The sequence below is a fragment of the Pinus tabuliformis genome, chromosome Q (genome assembly GCF_031772625.1).
Source record: "Pinus tabuliformis cultivar Carrire ecotype Pingquan chromosome Q, CPIR1, whole genome shotgun sequence".
Lineage (NCBI taxonomy): Eukaryota > Viridiplantae > Streptophyta > Pinopsida > Pinales > Pinaceae > Pinus > Pinus tabuliformis.
The window spans coordinates 531,673,869-531,699,031 of NC_142296.1; the positions used below are offsets into that span (position 1 = coordinate 531,673,869).

The 25,163-nt window shown below is 40.6% G+C and overlaps 1 protein-coding gene across 1 annotated transcript in view; it reads right to left on the minus strand.

Moving 5' to 3' along the window:
• The window catches only part of LOC149220545 (uncharacterized), a 246,597-nt gene that overhangs the window by 115,673 nt on the left and 105,761 nt on the right, over positions 1–25,163 (minus strand). The window contains 2 exon segments of the mRNA XM_089384798.1: positions 14,926–15,045; positions 16,014–16,205. Of these exon segments, the coding sequence (XP_089240924.1) occupies positions 14,926–15,045; positions 16,014–16,205 (312 nt within the window).

A 25,163-nucleotide genomic window follows, 5' to 3' on the forward strand; every position in this document is an offset into this window, starting at 1 on the left:
GAGCTTAGATTGAGTCTTGTTAGTGGCAGCAATAGTAGAACTCATAAAAATGAGGAGTAACAAGAAAATGTGGCCTTAGTAGGAAAAGGGAAAGCAAGGAACGAGTTTAGAAGAGAACCGAACCCAAAAGGTGAGAAGAAGAAGAAGGACCATTCCAAGGTCAAATGCTACGGCTATCATGAATTTGGCCACCATGTTAATAATTGTTCACAAAGAAAGAAGAGTGAAAAGAAGAGCAAGAAGCAGACAGCAGCTTCAGCAAGTGCAGATGAGCTCTTGTAGAATGGAACAAGAATTCGCACTAATTGCTTATATATATAGCTCGACCTCATAGGATGCTTGGTATAGAGATAGTGGGGCGTCATTTCATATGACAGGAGTTAGGGAGTACTTCTCCATCTATAAGGAGGAGGACATGAGATTCCAGCTTCAGATGGGGAATAAGTCTAAGTGCAATCCAATTGCAAGAGGGAATGTTCTATTTGAGAGGGAGAATGGCTAGTCGATTCCTATTCATGATCAGTTGCATGTGCCAAGCTTGGCCATGAACCTGACTTTCGTATCTATCCTTCAAGATAAAGGTACGATGTACTCTTTAGACGGGCACAGGTGTTGACTAGGCACAAGGATTGGAAATCACCCATAACGATTAGAGTTAGAAGCGGCTGATTGTATAGGTTGCAGATGGATACTCCTAAGACGTTGGTTAGCAGCAGTAATGCTAGAGATCAAGGGGGAGTTGGCATAGGAGGATGGGCCATATACATCATGGAGCACTTAGATTGCTTCGTGAGACAGTGACAGGTGTTCGAGAGGTGAGCACAGAGCGTGATGATGTATGCAGGGGATGTGTGTTGGGGAAGTTTGTGAAAACAACTTTTCTGAGGAGTGACACTAGATCCAAGGGTGTTCTTGATATAGTGCATTCAAATATAAGTGGACCGATGTCGACAAAGTCTCTCAAGGGATACAGGTCCTTCATTACTTTTATCGATGATTTCTCTAGGAATACCTAGATATAATTCCTGAAGACCAAGGATGAGGTCTTCAGTCACTTTCAGGTGTTTAAAGCTCTAGTGGAGAATGTGACAGGCAGGAAGGTGAAGGATCTTCAATTGGACAATGGAGGTGAGTACACAAGAAAAGAGTTCCAGAAATTTTGTACCAGGACAAGAATCAAGAGAGTGGATGGTTCCTTACAACCCAGAGCAAAATGGGGTTGTCGAGAGGAAGAATCGTTCAATATTGTAGGCAATGAGGGTTATGTTGTATGACTAAGATATGCCACATTATTTATGGGCAAAGGCATGCAATATGACAGTTTACATTCAGAACAGGGTTCCACATAGAGCATCACGCAAGATGACACCAAAGGAGTCATTCACTAGGAAGAGGCCAGATGTCAGTCATTTAAGGATATTTGGCAGCTTAGCGTATTGTCACATTCTAGGAGATAGAAATTCCAAGTTAGATCAAACTGCAGAGAGGGGGCACATTGTGCGATATAGCGAGACCTCAAAGGAATTTCAGATATTTATTCCAAGGGCCAGGAAGATTATTGTTAGGCATGATGTTGAGATCACAGAAGACAAAACATATAGGAGGTCCAGAGATTTGCCAACAACATATGATTAGAGTGAGAAACCAGCAGAAGCTCTAAGAGTTGAGCAGTAGGATCAGGGGCAATAGAGCACGAGTACAGTTACCAGTATAAGCACAAGCTCAGGTGCAAGAGTTCTTGTGAGTTCGTAGAGTATGGAGCAACAGATGCAACAAATTCGTGAGATGCATCAGGAGGAAATAGAGGTTGACATTCCATCCTCTACAGTTGGCAAGAGGAACCGTGAGGTTCAACAGACACTCAAGGATGCGCAAGGGTTTGTAGAAGTTACTAGGATGAGTAGTAGGTAGTAGAGACAAATAGAGAGGTACATTGGCTACATGGCATTAGTCAATCAGTTAGTAGATATCGAGCCTTCCAGCTATCAAGAGGTCACACAGCAGCAGGTGTGGCGAGATACAATGGTTGAGGAATATACCTCAATCACGTAGAATGATGTTTGGGAGGTTGTGCCTAGACCGACAGATAGGGCAGCAGTTGGATCATGTTGGATCTTGAAGATCAAGCACGATGCAAATGATATCATTGAGTAATACAAGGCAATGTTTATGGCCAAGGGGTTCTCTCAAAAGGAGGGAATAGACTATGAGGAGACATTCGCTCCTATGACCAAGTATACTTCTATACGATCTGTGATCTCACTTGTAGCACAAATGGGATAGCATCCATCAAATGGATGTCAAGACGACATTCCTTAATGATGAGTTGGAAGAGGAGGTATACATAGAACAACCAGAGGGCTTTGTAGCACACAGCAGTGAGACCCATGTGTGCAAGTTGAAGAGAGCTTTGTATGGGCTCAAGTAGGCTCCCAAGGCGTGGTATGAGCACATTGACAGATACTTGCAAGGAATGGGCTTCGTGAAGAGTGAGGCAGATGCCAACCTCTACTACTTAGTGGTTAGGGGTGAGGTTCTCATTCTTATTTTGTATGTGGACAACTTGTTTTTAACAGTTCACTGAGGCTCATAGAGGAGTGCAAGAGGGACCTTGCAACAGAGTTTGAGATGAAGGATTTGGGGCTTATGCACTACTTTCTAGGCATGGAGGTGTGGCAGACAGATGGGGAGATTTTCCTTGGACAAGGGAAATACTGCATCAAGATCCTAAGGAGGTTCAGGATGGAGGATTGCAGAGCCATGTCTACACCCATGATCACGAATTGGAGGAAGGTAGATGCATCCAGGGAGAAGGATGTAGACCCCACCTTATACAAGCAGTTGATTGGATCTCTCATGTATTTGGTCAACACCAGACCAGATATATCCTATGCAGTAAACTCTCTCAGTCAGTTCATGGTGGAACCAAAGAGAGTGCATTGGATAGCGGCAAAGCATGTGTTGCGGTATTTGTGTGGTACAATCGAGTATGGGATCAGGTATGCTCGAGGTGATGGTATCAGGTTGGTGGGCTATATTGACGCAAACTGGGCAGGTAATACAGTGGACAAGACAAGCAATTCAAGATGTTGCTTCAACATGGGATCAAGAGTCATATCTTGGTATAGTTGGAAGTAGAACTATGTAGCACTGATTCTGCAGATGCAAAGTACATAGCAGTTAGCATGGCGATGTGTGATGCCATATGGCTTCGAAAGCTGCTAGTAGCCTTGTTTGGTCAAAGAGTTGAGACGACAATGATACATTGCGCCATTCAGAGTTACGTCAAGTTATCTGAGAATCCAATGTTTCAATACAAGTCCAAGCATATCGACATCAAGTTTCACTTCAAGGATTATGTACAGCGCAGGATTGTTCAGCTACAGTATACCTATAGATGAGCAAGTGGTAAGACATTCTAACAAAGGCCTTGGGGAAGGTTAGATTTATCTTCTTCAAAGACAAGTTGGATGTTATGCACAATGTAATGTCCCTTCCTAAATTATTTTGTTACAAGTTTAATTTCCCACAATTTTGGATAGTTTTGGAGGCCATGGAACCCACTCAATTTTGATAAAAGGACTTAGGGAAGAAAAGAAGGCCGTATTATTTTGTTAGTGGAGTGTGGGGGCCACCCACATAAGAAAAATGCACTTGGCCAAGTGAAGAGTTTGAATAGCCTTGGAGGGAAGTCGAATGGCAAGGTGGAGGGGCCCACGTGGGAAGGAAGGCCCACGAAATTATAAATAGGAGGAGCTCATCCTCACAAAGGATTTTTTGCCAATTGAACTCATTTTAGTTGCTCGAGTTGCTTAGTCGGGTCACTTGCTGCTTAGCAACGAGTTTTTCGTGCAGAAAAATCACTGTTTTCTTCGGGGGAATTCGAGTGCCACCCTAGAGAGGTTTTATCACATAATTCTGGAGGAGAGCCGAGGATATTTCCGCGCTTACATTCAGACATTCACTCAGCCATAGCGTGTTCCAGGAGGACGCAGGAGAAGCACACGTGGGGGTCATTTTGGGAGTCTTTTGGGAAGCAATTATTGGGAGAATTTTGTTGAGGAAAGTTTAGGGATATAACAGAATTTGGGTGGAGTTTTGGAGTAGGAGGAGGCAGCTACAGTTTAGTACAAATTTGCAGCTCCTAGGCTAGCGCAGAAGCCCCTCACTGGGCACACGTGGGACTTGGACGATTGTGTTGTGAAGCTGGTACTTGCCTGGGAGATAAGGGAAGCCTTTGGGGGAGTTTTTGCAGCAATTTTGGAGTGCTTGGGGTAGGATTTCACTGGTGTGTAGGCAGGTTGTACTTCCCAGAAGTTTGTGGAGGACGTGATGCTTTGGGGGCCAAATTTCAGGGGTCAAAACTAGGCCAAACCCTTTCTGGGTTTTGGTGGGTTTTGCCTAAGGAGCTTGGAATTAATTTGGGGAAATTTTCTGAGCACCAGAGACGGGGTTTTCAGCAACATCTTCGCAGGAGACAATGCACTTTTGTTGGGGCAGCGCAGGGCATCATTGAGATAGTTGATTTTCTCATTCGGACTTGTAGTTTGATGATTGATCACTTGGGCTTTGCTACGCCTTCCTTTTGGGCAAGCCCAGGTGCATTCCTCCCACATTATTGTATTATTGCTCCAAATTCATAATAAAATGGCTCAGATGCTTCTCACTTTCAGTCTATTTATGGATGTGCTCTAATGTTTGAAATGTTTTGCTGTTGAATTTGTTGTTTGCTTTGCATATCACTGTTTTTCCTAGTTTGGAACATTACAATGGTATCAGAGCCCAGATCTTGGCTCAGCCATGGGAGACTTTTCCTATGAGTGAGGAGGACAGGCGAAATATCACCTACAGGAGACAAAGGTACCAGAGCTGGGAGAGGGAGTTAGAGATTACACCGGACACTGAGGAGCGTGGGAAGGTTGTGGTAGTAGAGGACATGGTGGAACCTAGGAGTAAGGAGGAGATGGCCTTTGACAGCCTCTTGAAGGCCCTTAGTGATTTAGCGAAGGGGCAGAAGGAGATGTTGGATGAGATCAAACAGCAGAACCGAGACCGAAGCATCCACCGGGATTTCCTATTTGGGGAGACTTTTGGGGCCTCCCAACAGTATGACCACCCTTCACCGGCTACTCACCCACCAGCCTCAAGTGGGCCAACTAGGACCACGCTGCCTTCTTTCCTACCGTCAGCACCTAGTGAGCAGGGTGGACCAGATGACCAGATGCCCATGGGGGAGTATTTTAGGGAGTGGCAATCCATGGGGGAAGATTTCAAGGCAGCCCTATCTTTTAGAGACTATTGTCAGCTCAAGCAAAATGAGAAGGGCAGGAATTATGGAGGCCAGGGCATGCAGAGCTCCGAGTTGCAGCGTACTATTGGGAGGATGTACTTCCCCACATATGATGGCACTACCAAGGGCACAGCTCGAGCTTGGGTGGAGAAGTTGGATTCTTATTCCCAACTCAACAGGATGACAAAGGTGGAGGCCATTAAAATGGCTACCCTACACTTGGAGGGGGAGGCACACGACTGGTGGTTTCATAGCTTGTCCACTTTGGGGCATGCCAATGTGACTTCCTATGAAGATTTTAGAAGGAGAGTGGTGAAGCTTTTTGATCAGAGGGATCCGTAGGCTCACTTCAGGGAGCTCACCCAACTCAAACACACAGGTCATCCAAAACATTATATAACGAAGTTTCTGAGTGTGTCAATCATGGTGCAAGATTTATCAGATGTTAGTAGGGTGTACACGTTCATAGAGGGGTTGCTTGAGCAACTGCGTAGACTGGTGAAGTCACGCAGGCCTTCTACTCTACAGGAGGTCGTGACCTGTACTAGAGACCTGTTGGGGGTCATCCCCAAGACTCGGGCACCTATTCCATCACGTACTCCCTACCCTCAGAAGGGGGGTGATATTAGACCACCACCATAGAGAGCAGCCCAAGGATGCGGACAGTTAGATGAGGAGACTCGGAGAGACCTCAAGAGGAGGAAATTGTGCTTTACTTGTCAAGAGGCATGGGCACCACACAATCGGTGCATACTGGGCAAGGCCCATTATATCGAGGTCTTTTCGAATAGTGATCAAGAGGATGATGTGGAGCTGGAGTATGGTGGGGGAGAGAGTGAGGGTCCGACATAGAGGGGACTACCACCACATGGGGAGCATCTTTTACACCATCTGGGGGAGTCCTTGCTTCCTTGTGCGGGGTCCCCAAATTTCTGACCCTAAGGATCAGAGGCACAGTGCAAGGGCAGCGTGTCTCAATCCTAGTAGACAGTGGGGCCACCCACAATTTCATTGATGCTCAAATGGTCCAGAGGAGGGGGGTCACCACAACAGAGTTTGAGGGGTTTTTCATTCGGGTGACGGGGGACAGGACTATGCAGTGCACTCGGTATGTTCTCGCTTTGATAGTGACCATGGGGAACTACTCGATGATGGACCATTTCTTCGTAGTGGACGTGTTGGACACCAACATAGTGATGAGTGTCCAATGGCTATACTCCCTTGGACGAGTCACCACCGATTGGAGGAAGTTGGAGATGGAGTTCACCGGGCTGGATGGCAAGCTGGTAGTCCTTAGGGGAATGCACTTGTATCCTCCATAAACAGTTTGTTAAATTTTGGTATGTTCTATGCTTAGAGCAATTTACTTCAATTTTTCATATTAGCCTAATGACAATACTCAAATTAGCAATCACATCAGCATGATAGTAAAGTGCAGATAGAACATAAACATAAACAGCAAAAGACAAGCCAAGACAAGAGGACACAAGATGTGGCACCAGCCAAGGACAAACCCCAATTTGGGGAAACCCTTGATCAAATCTTCTTTAGTCTTCAATAGTTCAACAGAAAGAGAGAGAGAGAGAGTACAATTATTCAAAGTCAATACTGACTTGCCAAATAAAAGATCTTCACCATGAAGATGACACAATGGAGTTATACTGCTGGCACCAAGGACTACAGCTCGGAATACTAATAGAGCAACCCTCAATCTTCAACTGATTGTAGCTTATCAAGCTTCTAGAATAAGGTTCTCCAAGGTGAGACCCTCACACCACCATGCTACTCCTTGCTGGTTGAATCAACCTCAACACAATCCTTCTAATATCGTGTTGTTGGCTATGGCCTGTAGCCTAGCTCAGCAAGACTGGGCCTGAATAAGGTCCAAAGTATTGTCTCCTAACAGTCTCAAAATCTGCCCAGATTTGTCTTGCAATTGTTCTCCAAGGGAAGGTTGTCCCCTTTACTATTCAGAGCAGCCTTCTAGCCCTTAACAATGGCTGAACAATGGCTATGCCCTCCTCTTATTACAGTGGCATCCAACAGCCCTTAGAACAGGCCTGTGGCAGCTTATTAGAGTGACTGTTAACCCTCCAGCAAGTGCTCAATCAAACCTCCTAGCCTCGGCCTTCAAGAACAAGGCCTCGCCCTACCAACCAACAGTTTTGCCCTCTAATTGGACCCCTGAAACAGCCCTTAAATGTCCACACTGACCAATCTTCTTCTTGCTACGGTTTAGGCTCTTTTGGCTGTGGATATAGACATCCTTTGAATGCGGCCAGAACTCCCTTCCACTACGGCTATATCTCTCTCCTTCTACTGCGGCTAAGTATCTCTTTAGACTGTGGTTAGGGCTTTTTCTGACTGCGGCTAGGGGATCCTTCATTGACTGCGTTTAGGGCACATTGAGACAGCGTATTCTCCTTTCCTTAACTGCGGCTAGGTCTCCATTAAGACATTGTTTTAGACTTCATCTTAACTGCGTATAAGTGCCTCCTCTTGCTGTATATGAAACCCTTCTTGACTGCATAGAGGTGTCTCCTCCTATGACTGCAGCTAGGTCACTTTAGAACTTCGGATAGAGCTCCCTCCTTGACTGCAAAGAGCCTTCTCTTTTGACTGCGTCTAGGGCTAGGGTAGCGTATTCTCCTTAGATCTCTCCTACCACCAAAACCCAAACAAGTGGAGAGAGATCACAAGATATGTGTGTCTAAAATGACTTGTAAGCCACCTCTATTTATAGTGCAACGTTGAGATAAGTTGGGTTAATTTGGTTGCTAGCCGACCTTGACGAATTGTCACATAACACAAATAAATTCATATCTCCATGAATACATGTCGGAATCCGATGATCTCTAGATCAATCCTACACCTCTCGACGAGAGGAATCCAAGAAAAATATTAGATGCCATAAATAAGACGACCAACATCGAGTTTGGCCCTAGTTGCCAATTTTAACACAATTTCAGCACATCGGATGGAGGCATATTTGAGGCATGGAGACATAGTGTGGGTCTTGGAGTTGAGGATTTCATAGGCTGGGGGACAGGCCCAACCACCACACCCAGACATACAGGCCATCTTAGACAGATACTCGGTGGTATTTGGGGACATCCCACCGAGGCAGCCACCAAACAGGGGATTCGAGCACACCATTGAGTTGGAGCCTGGTGTGCAGGCAGTTATCACCACCCCTTATAGGCACCCCAAGGCCTATAAGGACGAGATTGAGCAGGCCATTAGGGAGTTGTTGGCGTTGGGCCACATTAGGCTGAGTTCCAGCCCCTTTGCTTCTTCAATGGTGCTAGTGAAGAAGGACAGACCTTACGCATGTGCATTGATTACAGGGCACTCAACAAGAAGACTTTGAAGAACCGATACCCCATCCCGCACATTGATGACTTGATGGATGAGCTTAGAGGAGCTAAGTACTTCTCTAAGATAGATTTACGCTCGGGGTAAGATCAAATCAGGGTGAGGGATCAGCGCATCCCTAAGACAGCCTTTAGATGCCACTACAAGCATTTCGAGTTTCTAGTCATGCCCTTTGTGTTAACCAACGAACTTGCCACCTTCCATTCGTGTATGAACCATGTGTTTCGGGGCCAGTTGAGGAGGTTTGTATTGGTGTTCTTCGACGACATCTTGATCTACAGTAGAACCTGGGAGGAGCACCTGGAGGCGATGTTGCGTATTTTGGAGGAACAATAGTTTTATGCCAAATTGTCCAAGTGTGAGTTTGGGCTGACGGAGATGCTCTACTTGGGGCACATCATTGGCGCAAACGGGGTGAAGGTGCATGAGGATAAGATACGGGACATTCGGGACTGCGCGGTGCCTAGAGATGTGACAGCGTTAAGGGGGTTTTGCGGCATGCATTTGCACCTATTACCGAAAGTTCGTCAAGGGATTCTCGCAGTTGGAGGCACCCCTCACGGATTTGACCAAGAAGGGGGCTTTACTCCCTTATAAAAGTGATAATTAGGGTTTGAAACCTAGGGTTTCTTATTCCCCTACTCCTTTGCCAGGGTTTAGTGACTAGTCGTCTTAAACCATCCCATTGACTCCATCAACCAAGGTTAGGGTACTAGCCTTTTGTTACATGGTTGATCATCTTGAAAATCATCTTAAATTTCACTTTTCTTCTCCCCAAACCTCATTTTTGGCCTTTTAAGGTAAGTTGGTAGCTAGTGCTAAGGCACATTTCTCAATTAGGGTTTGGACATTGAACTAATTTGAAGTCGATTCACCTTGTTGAGCTTTAAAACATCAAAATCTAGCAATTTGCATGGTTGAAATTGCTTCCCTAGGGCTGATGTCGTTAACCCCAAGTATTCTTAGGCTAGAAATGTTGAATTTTGTAACTATGGTCGATCTTCATAATTAATACTTTAGCCCTTCAAATATATGCGATAATAAATATAAGACATCTTCATGTCGGTTTCAAAAGAGAATTTTGAATTTTAAATTTTGAAATTTTGGGACCAAGAAGATCAAGTCGACCCTCCATCAAGTCAAGGCAGCCCAGCTTGTAGACACACCCATTCGGCCTCATAGGACTCTATATATACATCACTCCTCCACAAGGCACAATTCAGATCACAACAATTAGTGGTATTTTGTTCACACGTGCAAAGGAGAGAGAGAAAAGGAATTGTGCACGAGCAACAAGAAGTTTGTGCAAGTAACAGGGAGTGCACATGAGTAACAAGAAGTTTTGCGTGAGTAACAGGAAGTGCATATGAGTAACAGGAAGTTCGCATGAGTAACAAGAAGTGCATATGAGTAACAGGAAGTTCGCGTGAGTTGCAAGAGGCGAATTTTGTGGACAGTTTGACCAGGTTTGACCTGTAGTTGAGTTGCTAGTCGATTTGACTTTGTTAAATTCGAATATCATATGGTATCTCTTATTGAATTTGTTGGAAAATGTAACTAGTGTCAATCTTCATAATGGAAAATTATTATTAATTTGTTTATCATTATTTTATTATGTTGATTAAGCATGTTATTCATGCTTTAGAAGTCAAAAAGAGTCAAAGAAATTTGTAAAAGAGTCATGTCAAATTTTGACATTTATAAAGAAAAGAAAAGAATTTTTATTCTTGTAAAATTTGTTAGTCAAACGTCCAAGTCAGCCCTATCTCTATAAAGTCGCCCTGTGTGGCATCTTTTCACCATCCTAGAGAGCTATATAAAGAAGTAACTTCAACCTCCAAGCAAGCGAAGATAATAAAATAACCAAGTGCGAGTTTTATGATTGAGAAAGAGAAAAATGACGAGACCGAAGTCAAGAAGGAAAGATAGAAGTCAAACAAAAGAAGGAAGACCATATTCTGAAGCATAACTTTCACACATGCAAGTTCTCTGAAATTCTGTGACAGAGCCAAAAATCTGAGACATCTGCAATCTATGATAGGACTAAAAATTCTCCAATGTTGGTAACAGGGCCGAGGTTTGAATTCTGCAGTTGGATCGAAGTTTGAAGAAGTGTGACTATATTTTATTTTGACTTGGTTGGAGGGCTGACTTGGAGGAAGTATTTGGTCTTAGGTTGGATATCTCATTTTGATCTGATTTCATAGGAAGAGGATTGTTCGAGTTTTCCCCAATTGTCGGGTTTTTCCCTAGCTTGAAGCCTATATCTACTGCTCTTTGTGTCTTTGTGATCTTCATGTTTTGGTAATTGCTTGATGAAGAAGAAAAACTAAATAATAAAAAGTCAACTAATATCACAAGTAATTATCAAGTAAGGAGAATCAATTCTAATCTACAAACACATTGACTTTCCAACGGAATTGAATAATTTCTCTAAGGAAAAGGTTGTTGGGTTTTCCCCCAAGTGCGTTTTCTCAAGGTAAATCTTTTGTTGTCATTGTGCATCATTGTCTCATTGCGATTTCTACTATCCCATTGCTTTTTATGGTTTACTTTCAACTATTCTTCTCTCCCTTTTCTAGTTCTTGGTACTTTTTGTCTCAGTAATTGTATTCAAGTTTTGTGAATTTCTGAAGTATAATTGCTTAATGATTAACTAGAAGTGCTAAAAGATAACCTCTGTATCATTGGAAGTAACTATCAATTTCAGAATTAGTACTTGTATCTATTGCACTTGTCAAATCAACACTTTTTACTTTCAATTATTCCTCTCCCTTTCTAGTTCTTGGTACTTTCCGTCTAGGTAATTGTATTCAAGTCTTGTGATAGTCATCTTGGTGCAGCTAACATTTTGGCTCTCGCAGAATAAAGTCAGTTTTGATCAACTCACTCTTGTTTGCTTCATTCAATTTTATCTTGTGCAAATTATTAAGAGTTTTCAACTATTTATTTGGACAATTTGCCACTTAGATATGTTGAGAAATCACTAGGGCAGCAATTAGGGTTGATTTCTCTTTACTTTGATTATTGCTTGTGATCAATGTTTTAAAAACCGGAACCGGTGACCGGACCGGCCCACCTAATGAACCAGGTTTCGAACTGGAACTGGTTAGGTCTAAACGAACCGGTTTTAAAAAAATACATTAAATAATTAATTTTTAATGAAAAAAATATTTTTAAGATTTAAAACCATGATTCCAAGCCAATAAAAACAAAATATGCAAGCTTCGCTCATCTACATACCACGTAAAGGTAAATAAATCAAAATGGAGTGCAATACATATCCAAAACGAAATACATAATCAATGAGGCTCTAAATGGCCTCTAGAGTCCGAAAACAATGCTCTAAGCTATGGGCTCACTGACCTACTACAAGCCTACATATCAGTGATCAACAACATGATCACTCCTCATCATGATCAAACTCGTCACCACTACTAGACAAAAGATCATGAACATGAGCTACATAAATAATATGGCTCAGAGTTTGAGGACTCCTAAAACTCCTCTACAACTTTAGTAGTAGTAGCAAAAATAGACATCAAAACTACAAATCACTAATCAACATGGTCACTAATGAAACTCATCATTGATTCAACACTACTTGAAATACATAAACATCATCAACAAGAGATACATAAACATCATCTAGCTCAAAGTCTTTAGACTTGGATTGCTCAACCTTATAACATGATAGAAATTGAAAAGGTTTAACTTGCATAACCAATGATTTTGGTTTGAGTGAAGGGTTCATCTCCTCAACCTTATGATGTGGTAGAAAAAGATTAGCATGCTTAACCAGTTGTTTTGCTTTGCGTGAAGGGTGCATTCTTGTTAGGGACATGGTAGAGGAGTTCAACAATCAATATCACCAACATCAACAAAGTTCAACAATCAATGCCACCAACATCAAGGTTCTTAAAGGGCTTCATGCTCTTGATAAAATGCCAATATCATAGCCTCATGCATGATAGAATCAAATGGAAACATAGAAAACCCCCAAACCATGAAATCCTGAAAACAATTAAGTTTGTTGAATTTTGAGTGAAATCTAAAATTCTAGTTTCTCCATATGAAATCCAATGAGGTCGAAACCACTCTCAAACATCCTGAGTCATTTCATGGTAATGTTAAAAATTTAAGTAAAAGGATGAAAATGAAAATTAAAGGAAATGTCACTTTTACTTTAAGAATTTAACATTACCATTAATTTCCAACATTGCTAGGGTTGAGATGTGTCAGGAAAATGAGAGGGTAGGCATGTTTTTCTTGGAGGGATTATTTTTGGAGGAAAACAACCCCAAATTTCCCTCAAAACAGCTTCAAAACTCACAAAAATGCATTATGTGGGGTTTATGGTTGCCCTGGCAATAAACCGGCCGGTTTATGATGGAACTGGCCAGTTTGACCATAAACCAGCCGGTTCCATCCTAAACCAGCCGATTAGGACCGGTTTTTCTAATTTTTTGGCGAAGGGAGGGGTCAAACCGGGTTTTTCTGTTGGTTTGACCCGGTGGGCTAGTGAACCAACTGGTTTGACCGGTTACCAGTTCAAACCGGCCGGTTTTTAAAACACTACTTGCGATTATATGTTGGCTTCTTATTACTTTTATTATGCTTTGTTCATCAAGCAATTACCAAAAACCATAAACCATGAAAATCACAAAAGAAAATGAACACAAGATGTAGGCTCCAAGCCAACGCAAAACCCCTCCAATGGGAAAACCTAGTAAATTCTTCTCTTCTTATATAATCAGATCAAAGTGAGAATTCCAAGACCCAAACACCTAGACCAAGACTTCCCACAAGACCCAAGTCAGCCCTCCTTTTAAGCTTCTCCAACAAAAGTCAACTCTAGCCGACAATGCTCAATGCCTTCAAAACTCGGTCAAACTACAGATTTTTGGCCCATGCAACTAGGTCTGCAATTTCAGCCCCTGCAACTGCTTCAGAATTTCGCACGTGTGAGAGAATTAGGGCAGATTTATTCCTCCTTTGACCTTCACTCTCTCTCCTTTGACTTTTGCTGCTTCTTGACTTTTTCTTTGGTTCTCTTTCTTCTTAGCACATAAATCGAACTTGCTTGAGATGCTCCAAATGAGGTCAAACTGTCTTCTATTTATACACATCCAGGAAGTCGAACGCATCAATTCTAGGGTCGTCCAGGCAAAGTCGACTTGGTCTTGTGGGGACAAAATTGACATTTTTGACTCAAATAAATTTATTTTTCCACTATCTTTTCAAAGTCCAAATGGGACTCAACTCTAATACAATAATTTGACTTATGACAAATATTCTTTTGACTCAATAAACCCTAGAAGCATGAAGAACATTCTTGACCTAATTAACAAATTGACTTTAGTATCAAACCCATGCTTGAAAAATATTTTTTTCTTTATTTTTGTTTTTACATAAAAATATATAATTACATAAGTACAATGACAATTATGAAGACCGAACCTAGTTACAACTTTCAACAAGATACACTTTCTTCTTGCATTATTTTTCCACATAACAAGCAAGTTTGCGAAGGACTATTCCACACATTAAATTTATGAAGTTTTACTTACTTGTTTGGCCACTAACTTGCTGGTCAAACAGCTTTTGTCTTGCTGTTTTTTCAAATGTTTTTTGCAGATTTACAGGATAGAATAGCAGGTACAGACATTAGGGACACCCCCCTGAGGTTGGCAAGCACAAGCCCAAAAGAAGAGGAGGATTCGCCAATGACGAATAGGGCAGAATTTCCTATATGTTCACTGATTCTGGCTGCTGATTTTAAAAGTTTATATCAGCTCTAAGGGTGTAAAAATTAGTGCCAACAGGAAGGAAAAGGGTAAAACAAATAATATATAATATGACTTTCACAATTATGTAATATTTAAAAATGCTTTTATGTAAGTGTTGGAATGAACTGTAGTTCCAGAGGAGAAATAAGTTTAGTTTGAATATGTTTTCTTTGACATCTGTGACCAATGGTCTGACCAGAACCCAAAAAGGGAGTACATTTACTACAGTGGACACTAAAAACAGAAGAGCACCATTCTCCCCTATTCCACCATTTAATTCTACCATGTTTCAAACAGCAACACACAAACAAATAAAAGGAATAAGCTAATAAATAATAGATGAACATATGTACACAAATATATAACATGGATACAAGTAACATACCTCGGACTACACAAAGACAGAACATTAGTCATGTAAAAGCAGCATGAATATGTATTCAGTAAAAGATGGTAACAGTATTTACTTACAGGGCAGAATTGCTTTATAACAACAATCTTGCCACTTGAATCAACCTCCTGCCTTGCTGCTACTGATTCCTCAACAATAGAACGAGCAGGTAACCATGACTTGGCGTGGTGGTGAACATTCTGAAATTCATATAGTTGAATACTAAAAAGTTAAAGCCATTCAATTCTAAACTTCCATGAATAAACAAGTTCAATTTGTAGTCAAATTATCCACTCTTCAAAGCTACTTTTTGAATATTGGAGAGAGTACCATAGGTTACACCACCAACCTTGCCATTTTCTGACAATATTTACGACAAGAAGAAAGTAGAAGGGATGAAATCAATTTGTCAACAGAGCAGAAAGAAAATGACACTTAATACAATAACAATAAGCTAGCTACTCAGTGCAACTTGTTATTACCCATATGTAACGATAAGGTATGTCAGACATAGGACCAACAATGCAAATGCTATCTAAATCTGTAAGTGCCTATTCTCTTTGCTTCTGCAAGACAGACATAAATAAACCATTGTACTCACAAACAATGCCTTTTTTTCAAAATCTCAATATAGAATAGATTAGGACATTGTTTCTACCCTGGCACCACCTGATTTACCCAACAATGAGTTGTCCAAAGGCATTTAAGAAGAGAGAAGCCATAATCTGTTAGCACTCTTTCAATTATTATAGCAAACATGAACAATATTTCCAAAATTCTATGGTAAGACACATGATGCTTTCATATTGTTGACATTGGCGTATACAGTTTGAAGCAGCTTATGACATCTGAACATATTTATATATAACGAGCTTAAAATTGACTTCCTAGAATAAGAATTGTTTAAGATAAGATATGAGTTTAAGATTTAGGAAATAAGAAAAAAGACTAAAGCTATTAGCAAAGTACTAATGTTATTGCTTGGGCATCGACTTTTTAAGCATTGTTGTTTCCTTGAGCTGGGAATAACTCATGCTTTGTATTATACATGCATGAACTATATAATGGAATATTTTCATCCTTGAAATGTAGATTTAATAGGACTAAGCAAACATTATTGCAGTATCACAACCATTGCTTTCACAAAGGAAGAATGACTGAAGCACACCTCTAAAAATTCACCACCAGCAAGGGTCATTGCTTGATGAAATCTCTCATTTTCTTTTTCAGGAGACTGATCTTCATCAATCCAGTCTATATTTATCCTCCCAACTCGAGATGACAGATGTGTATTATTAATGTACTTGGGTGGCTGATCCGTATCATACATATTAATACCATTATCAATAGCATCAATAGCCTGCAAAAGAAAGAAATCCAGATGAGAAGTTTGGCAACACATGACATCCTCAAAAGCATAAAAGATGTGCTTAGTAGCACAGTTCTTTTGTTATTGGATAAAAGTACAAAAACAGCTATATTTAAAAGACTCCGGGAGCGGGATATGCATAAATTGAGAAATGTTGTGAAAAAAAATCCTGAAAGAGAGACGAACAATAGGTGAGGGATCTTCTCCTACAACTATTGCCAGAGAATTTTCACCTCTGAAGATTGCCAGGACAAGAGGAGATTGGCAAAGGAAGCAGTTAAACATGTGGTTCCTTCGATTGCCTCACAAGTTGGAACTAATGTCCTTACTAGCTCATTGGGAAAACAACAACTTGCCCATGCAATTCAAGACAAGCAAGATGCAAAACCACCCGCTGTTGCAGTCTCCCATGCAAATTCTATAAGATCTTACCACTGATTGGGGAGGAATTTTTTTTATCATTGACTTGAAACATTGGAGACTTGCTATCACAAGATTGCAGGCTAATGTGGAGGTTTCAAACTCTTTTGAAAGAATCAAACCAAGAGTCAATCAGATGTTAGAGGCCCAAACACCCTTGATATCTCCCAAAATGTTCTCGCAAATATTTTGCAAATTCCGAAAAACTGGAGACCTCCAGAATCATATAATGAGAAAACTGGGAGCAATTAAGGAAATATTTATCCTTTGACAATCTTATCAGTCTTATTAATAAAATAATATGTGGGACTCAGGAGGGCAGTGATTGAGCGAAAGGGATTGGAGCACAAGAACTTCTTCCTCAATATTGATTTTGATGAGGCCCATGTTAGGTTAAATAGAACTTCATTATAGATATGTTAAATTGATAGGATATTGGAAATTTCTTCCCAAAGCAGTAGACAATCGTTTTGTGTACTTCAGCCAGTATAAGTATTAATGATGACCACTTTAAAGATAATTCTCTCCATAGACCACTTAGAAAATATCGTTCCTTAGTGCCCTACTCATCTTATGGCTGCGAGAAACCTTGGGTATTAAAATTTAATAGAGCTAGTCTGCATTGAAGGAAAGATTAATCCTTGAGCATATCTCACATTTTAGGTATGTTCTATGCTTAGAGCAATTTATTTCAATTTTCACAGTTAGCTCAATATCTTTTCTAGATTAGCAATCACATCAGTATTAAAGTAAACTGCAGATAGAACATAAACGTAAATCACAGAAGACAAGCCAAGACAAGAGGACACAAGATGTGGCACTAGCTAGGGACAAACCCCAATGTGGGGAAACCCTTGATCAATTCTTCTTATATATTCTTCAATAGTTCAGCAGAGAGAGAGAGAGAGATAGTACATTTACACCAGAAATCAACACTTTGACTTATCTAGAAGATCATCTTTAAGAAGATGATACATGAGATCAGTTGAAGACATGCTGCTTCAACTGATTCTCCAAGGTGACTCCTTCACCTATCATTGTGTTGCATCTCGTCATCATGCTGCACCTCACCGTGCTGCACCATGCTGCACCCATCATCACAATGCTGCATCTCATCATGCTTTACTAATCATGACTGTACCCATCACTGTACTGCATCTCCTCTTGCTGCACTATGCTGAGCTCTTCATTGCACTATGCTGCACCCAAATGCATGCTGCAATACCTCAGCATCCTGTTGCTGCTTCCATCACATCATGCTGCACTATGTATCACTGTGCTGCACCCATGTTACTATGTTGCACTATCATACAGCTGTAGTATACCATGTTGTTGCTTCCATCACAACATGCTGCACTATGTATCACTGTGTTGCACCCCTGTTACTGTGCACTATGCTGCACTATCATACAGTTGTAGTATACCATGTTGCTGCTTCCATCACAACATGCTGCACCCCTTTTCATTCATTCATGCTGTCTTCAGCACCTTACTGTCCCATGCTGCCCACGCACCTTATTCCATTGTGCTGCACCTAAATATCACTGTGCTGCACCGAAGTCAAACTTTAATCCTCCATGCTGCTGACTATGATCTGTGACCTAGCCCAGCAGCAAGACAACCCAGCTATCTATAAATCTTCTCTTGCACACTCAGCAATTAAGGTACATGAGACCCTTCCTAAGACTGCGGTCTAGAACAGTGTAAAGGTCTTCACCATAACTTCAACTTGACTGCGTTTAGGGCAGCTTCAATATAACAGCATACATTACTATTACCTAGAACCAAGACAGCGTAGAGAGCAGCTAGATCCATGACAGCGTTTAGGTCTCTCTTCTAAGTATGCGTTTTAGGTGGCATCTTCGTTAGGCAGCGTAGCTTCTTCTTACCCAAGACAGCAACTATGTCTAGGGCATCTCCTTTCCCTTTAGTCCTGTGGCTAGGGCATTCTGCCTTCATGACTGTGTTAGTGACAGTGTTAGGTTCTTTACGACTGTGCCTTGATCTTGTAAAGAACAGCAATTAGGGCATCTCTTAGCCCTGCGTTTCCCACACTGTTCTTCCAATTATGACAGCGTATTAAGATCAGATCAAGGTTCTCTTCTTGCTGTGTTTGAGGGTTTCTTTTAGGACAGCGTTAGGGCTGTTAGGGCTTCTCTATACCAGCGTTGAACCCTATCCTTGTTGCGATATAAGAGCCTCCTTTTTGGGCAGCGAAGATTCTTCTCCATGAATGTAGATGAGGGCAGCGTATAGATCTCTTCGTCTAGGGCTAGGGTAAACCTCCTAGATCAGCATATTCTCTTAGGGATTCTTCCTTCCATTTAAGGTACATGAGACCCTTCCTAAGACAGCGGTCTAGAACAGTGTAAAGGTCTTCACCATAACTTCAACTTGACTGCGTTTAGGGCAGCTTCAATATAACAGCGTACATTACTATTACCTAGAACCAAGACAGCGTAGAGAGCAGCTAGATCCATGACAGCGTTTAGGTCTCTCTTCTAAGTATGCGTTTTAGGTGGCATCTTCGTTAGGCAGCGTAGCTTCTTCTTACCCAAGACAGCAACTATGTCTAGGGCATCTCCTTTCCCTTTAGTCCTGTGGCTAGGGCATTCTGCCTTCATGACTGTGTTAGTGACAGTGTTAAGTTCTTTACGACTGTGCCTTGATCTTGTAGAGAACAGCAATTAGGGCATCTCTTAGCCCTGTGTTTCCCACACTGTTCTTCCAATTATGACAGCGTATTAAGATCAGATCAAGGTTCTCTTCTTGCTGTGTTTGAGGGTTTCTTTTAGGACAGCGTTAGGGCTGTTAGGGCTTCTCTATACCAGCGTTGAACCCTATCCTTGTTGCGATATAAGAGCCTCCTTTTTGGGCAGCGAAGATTCTTCTCCATGAATGTAGATGAGGGCAGCGTATAGATCTCTTCGTCTAGGGCTAGGGCAAACCTCCTAGATCAGCATATTCTCTTAGGGATTCTTCCTTCCATTAAAACCCAAACGAATGGAGAGGAAGAGATCACAAGAGAGTTGTGAGTGTGTCCAAATGACTTTCAAGGCACCTCTATTTATACTAAAACGTTGAGCACATGTGGGGTTTATTTGGTTGCTGGCCAACCTTGACGAATTGTCCCATAACACAAATAAATTCATATCTCCATGAATACTTATCGGAATCGGATGATCTTTAGATCAATCCTACACCTCTCGATGAGAGGGATCCAAGAAAAATATCAGCTGCCATTAATAAGATGACCCACATGGAGTTTGGCCCTAGTTGCCAATTTTAACACACTTCCTAGTGGTAGCCAGTTATGTGATTCCCACTAGATTAATCCTCAAGCATATCTTACTTCCTAGTAGGAGCCAGTTATGTGATTCCCACTTTGTCGACATCTCAAGCCTAAAACAACGGCTAACTCAGATCAATCAAGGGCATTCTACAATGCCTAAGCCCTGATGCACATCTCTAAATATTCATAGTTGCTTTACAGGAAATGGTGAATTATTCAACCAAGATAGATCATTAAATATCTAGGAATTCCCTTGGAGTGGTTGTCACCATGACTAACCTTGGAGGAGGGTACATGATATATCTGACAATAAGCTTCAGAATCATATTTTATATAACTTTCCTTTTAAAATCTTTTCGGTATCACAATTTTTTCTATCCTGTTGCATCTTCCCTTAAACTTTAATATGTAAAATATTGAAAACTCTGTACAAGGCTTTCTTTGAGGAGAGGGAAAGAGGCATCCCCTTAGTGTCAAGGAGTACTTGCAGACTTGCAAACAAGAAGGGTGGCCTTTTACTGGTGCCTACTCTCAAGGATTGGCAGTGGAAGCTAAAAGGATTCTTAGGGCACTCATGATGAGTCACCACGGCAAATTATGGTTATGCAACGTCTGGATCCAGCTACTCATAGATATGGGATTGAAAAACCTTTCATGCTTTATGATGTTATTGGAGGGGTCCTGACTTTATGGCAAAGCTATCAGACTCAAACAAGACAAAGCTCAGTTCAACACACAGCAACACTCGGAAAATACAAAATACAAAAAAACACTCAAAATATATTCAATTTTGTGCACAATACATACATATATATCTATATATATATATATATATCTATATATATATATATATATATATATATATATATATATATATATATATATATATATATATATATAGATATACATATACATATACATATACATATATATACATATATACATATATATACATATATATATATATATATATATTTTACTGTGGTTCACGGACATTGAGTGGCCAGTACATCCACGGGAAAATCCAGGGAGATCAACCCGAAGGGATCTACCTGTCGCCAAACTAGTAAGGCCTAACCCCAAGGGCGATGAGGAGATTTCACCCTGTGACCTCCCGATAGGCGAGGTACTTAGCAACAGGAACTCGACCAACTGAGCTATCCCTTGGGGCTGTGCACAAAAAATATATTAATGACACATCGAATCCATATAACTTATAAAACATTAGTCTATGCAAAAATTCATAAAATCATCTCATAAAATACAATAATACAACATTTGATACTCAATATTTGTCTACGAAACAGTAAACTTCCTTCCAAAACATGTTTGACCCATCAAACTTCCATGCAAAGTCTTGGTGTCCATGCTAAGGCAGACTTGCAAGTCGAGCCTACAAACTCACAAGCCTTGGTTAGTCGGCAGACTCTCAACAAGTTTGGTCACATCCTGAGCAATGTGATAAGAACCGATGGAAACAGAAAGTCTGATCGGTTTAGGGGTCAAACCGATCCAGTTCAAGGTTTGGAACCGGAAATGGCCAATTCATTACCAAACTGGCCTTTTTTCACTGAACCAGCGGATTTTGTTCCAAACCAGCCAGTTCTGTACAATTTGACCAAAAATCTTCCAAATGCATTTACTTTTAAATAAATAAGAATTTTTGAAGCAAGTGTTGAGAAATCCATTAGGGTAGCATTAGGAAAAGTTATTCATGATTTCTCTTACTTGACATTTACCTGTGATATAATATTTTTCTTCTGTTGATTATATTAGTGTACTTACCATCAAATAAATGCCAAAAACATGAAGATCATAACCATAGAAGACGAACACAAGATGTAGGCACTCAACCAAGGCAAAACCCCTATGAAGGGGGAAACCCAGTCAAACTCTTCCACTAGTAGATTCAAATCAAATGAGACAATCCAAGACCCTTTTGACCTAGACAAAGTCCTCCAATCACCAAGCCAATATTGGAAGTAATGCTTCCATGTGTTGTTGCGATTTGTCATTGAAAGTTCCCAAACGCCAATCTAGAAGTTGTTTCCTGTGTATGAGTTGTAGCCATGATCTAGAAGTGTGGAAATCAAAGATTTATGTCCTATATATGTGTAACTGTTGTGATCAATAAATATAAGTCTGTGTTTTGTGTTGTGTGTAATCGCTCTTTGATCTCTCTCTATTTTCTAACATGGTATCAGAGTTGGTTTAGCCCTGACTCTCTCACAAGAGGGGCTGAGATCATGCAATTTTAGCCATGATACTCCTTTGTACATAGATTAGTTTAATAGAGTGTTTGATCTATTGTTTGTGTGAATATTTGATTTGTGTGTGGATTGTGGATAGTTGCATGCAAAGGAGAATTGCGAAGATCCAGTGTTGTTGTTGTTGTTTGAAGTTCCATTATGGACAAATCTTTGTAAAAGAAAAGGAGATATGCTTGTCGAGAAGATGGATCAGCATAGATTTGGTTTGATCTAGTGTGGATGTACAATTGAGAGCAATGTCCACATGTTTTAAATGGTGGTTCTCGAGATTATCAGATGGTGCAAGATGTACAGCTGTGGCATGCAGGTGGAATGTTGGCATTTCTCATTCTAGATCTGAACTAATAAAATATTGTGGTATTGTTTATCCAGAGATTGAGATCCAAACATTGTAGATCTGATGGAAAATACTAATATGCAAAGTTATTATTATTATATTTGATCTGATTTGCACAGATCGATAAAGAGCAGCCATTGATTTTGTCTTTGTACAATTTGGTGGTTGATGTTTGTGTTTTTATTGGTTATAAAAAGCGTTGATGGTTCTTAAACTGGAAGTCATGGTGTCTGAAACATCAATTCGCGTGTGTTAGTAATGTCAGGTTGTTTAATCAACTTTTGAACACATTCAGTATCCAGACATCCATCCTAGCAACTAACGAATAGCTGAAAGCGAAATATCCGATAGATGGTGGTTGGTCCATAGGATGGTTCATTCCTTGACGGCTCTTATCACAGAAGCCCCGACAAACCGAGGTGTCAATATTGTTGATCTTGCAAAGTTCATCAACAATGGTCAGAGGCGGTTACGTTTTAAATGGAGGTCAAGTGATAGCTCGAAGATGTGGTGGTGAAATTGCGGTGTTTGCGAGATTCCAAAGTGGATGCGAGTGTTGATGACAACCAGTCAGACAGAGATTATCCTTGTTTTAATATGTGTTTTCAATGTTTTCCATGTAATCATTAAGGGAGGGTATTGGAAGTAATGCTTCCATGTGTTGTTGTGAGTTGTCATTGAAAGTTCCCAAGCGGCAATCTAGAAGTTGTTTCCTATGTATGAGTTGTAGCCATGATCTAGAAGTGTGGAATTCAAAGATTTATGTCCTATATATGTGTAACTATTGTGATCAATAAATATCAGTGTGTGTTTTGTATTGTGTGTAATCGCTCTTTGATCTCTCTCTATTTTCTAACAACCAGCCCTTCCTTCAAGTAGACAAACTCTGCAAAGTCATCAAGTGTCAGCTCCTCAAATACTGCTTCAATCCATAATTTCAGGCCCCCAGCAACAGAATTTTGGACTTGTAGTTACTACTGAAATTTCGGCCCCTGGAGCTTGCCCAAAAACCCTATAAATCTTGCACGTGTGAGAGAGAGATGTTCCAAACTTCGATTTTTCTTTCTCCTTGGATTAGGTCTTCTTCTCCTTGAATTCGCTCTTCTTCTTGTCTCTTTCTCTTGCAGATCGAACTTGTGTGAACGCTCCTCCAAATGAGTCTAACTATCTCTATTTACACTGTTTCCAAAAGGTCAAATTCCCTTCAACTAGGCTAACTTCTCCAGGACAAGGCCAACTTGGTGAGGGATAAAATGATTGTTTTCTACTCAAAATAAATTTCTTTACGTGATACAAAAGCCCAATAAGGGTCTAATAAATGTGACAATGACTCTTATGTCTCAAGACAAAACCTAGAAGCCTTTAATGGAGGCTATGACCTAGAAATAAAATAAACAAAGCATGAAACCCATGCTTAATTATAGTTTTCTTTTTACAATAATTTTCTTTCTCTTTTGACAAATACATTATATTATGACTCAACACAATTATGAAGACCGACACTTGTTACATTCTTCAACACTCCCTCTTAACTAGGGAGGTATTCATAATTATACATATATAGGTACAAGGATAAACTCAAAATTATATGTTCTACAAAGAGTCATAGCATACGCAATGCTAAAGAATAGATACTTGACCAAGGTATCTAACTAGTTGGGACTAAGGTGTATTCCAAGCTTCTACCACTATAGGTACCATCAGGCTTTAGCTCTAACACCAACCCACAAGGATCTAGGTATCATATCCAAGGTCGGAGCTCCACAAGACCAATGATACCCTCCCTACTTCGAGATCTAGACATCATCACAGGCCAGCCAGATGTCCTCCCAAGCATCTTGCCACCCCAAGATGCTTCATCTCTCCCTATAAACTAAATCAAATATATCCATCAGTCCAAGCATGCTTCTAAATATTCGAACTTCTTATGGAGAGATCCTGCACAATCACAACCCCAATTAGTAACAAACTTTCAAAGATATATAAGTTAGCACAAACCTCTGGGCTTCTCAAGTATACTGATGTTGCTCTGGTCATCACAATATCCAAACTTATCTCTATGGAAGCTTATTTCTTCAATTTAGCAACACCATCCTCAGCCTCAACATTTTTCAACATATCCAAGTTTTGTTTGCAACTTTATCAATTAATAACAATCAAATGTAGTGCTTTAGCTATTCCCTGATCATATCGATATTCTTCATATTTCCAAGATCATGTCTTCTTTTTCAACTATGGAGCATATACACTTTCCTTCATCCAAGTTCCCTCTCAACTTAGGAAGATCAACAACTTTAGTCTTTCAGCTATACAAGCTTTTTCTTTTGCATTACCATATCATCAAAGAACTTTAGCCTTCCAGAACGTCATTCCTTTTATCCTTACTTGGCAACAAGGTCATCAGCAATGTATACTTCAAGATTCTCACAGCTCCCTCTTTCATCATGCTCAATCATCATTATTAAGTCATCAACAAATGTGAGGTACGTAGGCATCTTCAACACCTTGAAGACTATGCACCTGCAAGTCTTTAACAACAAGTTCAACCAAGTACAAATATATAGGAGTGGTGAGTCCTGGTATTGCACCAAGAATGTTGCAACTCCCAAGGGCTCCTCAACTCAAATTAT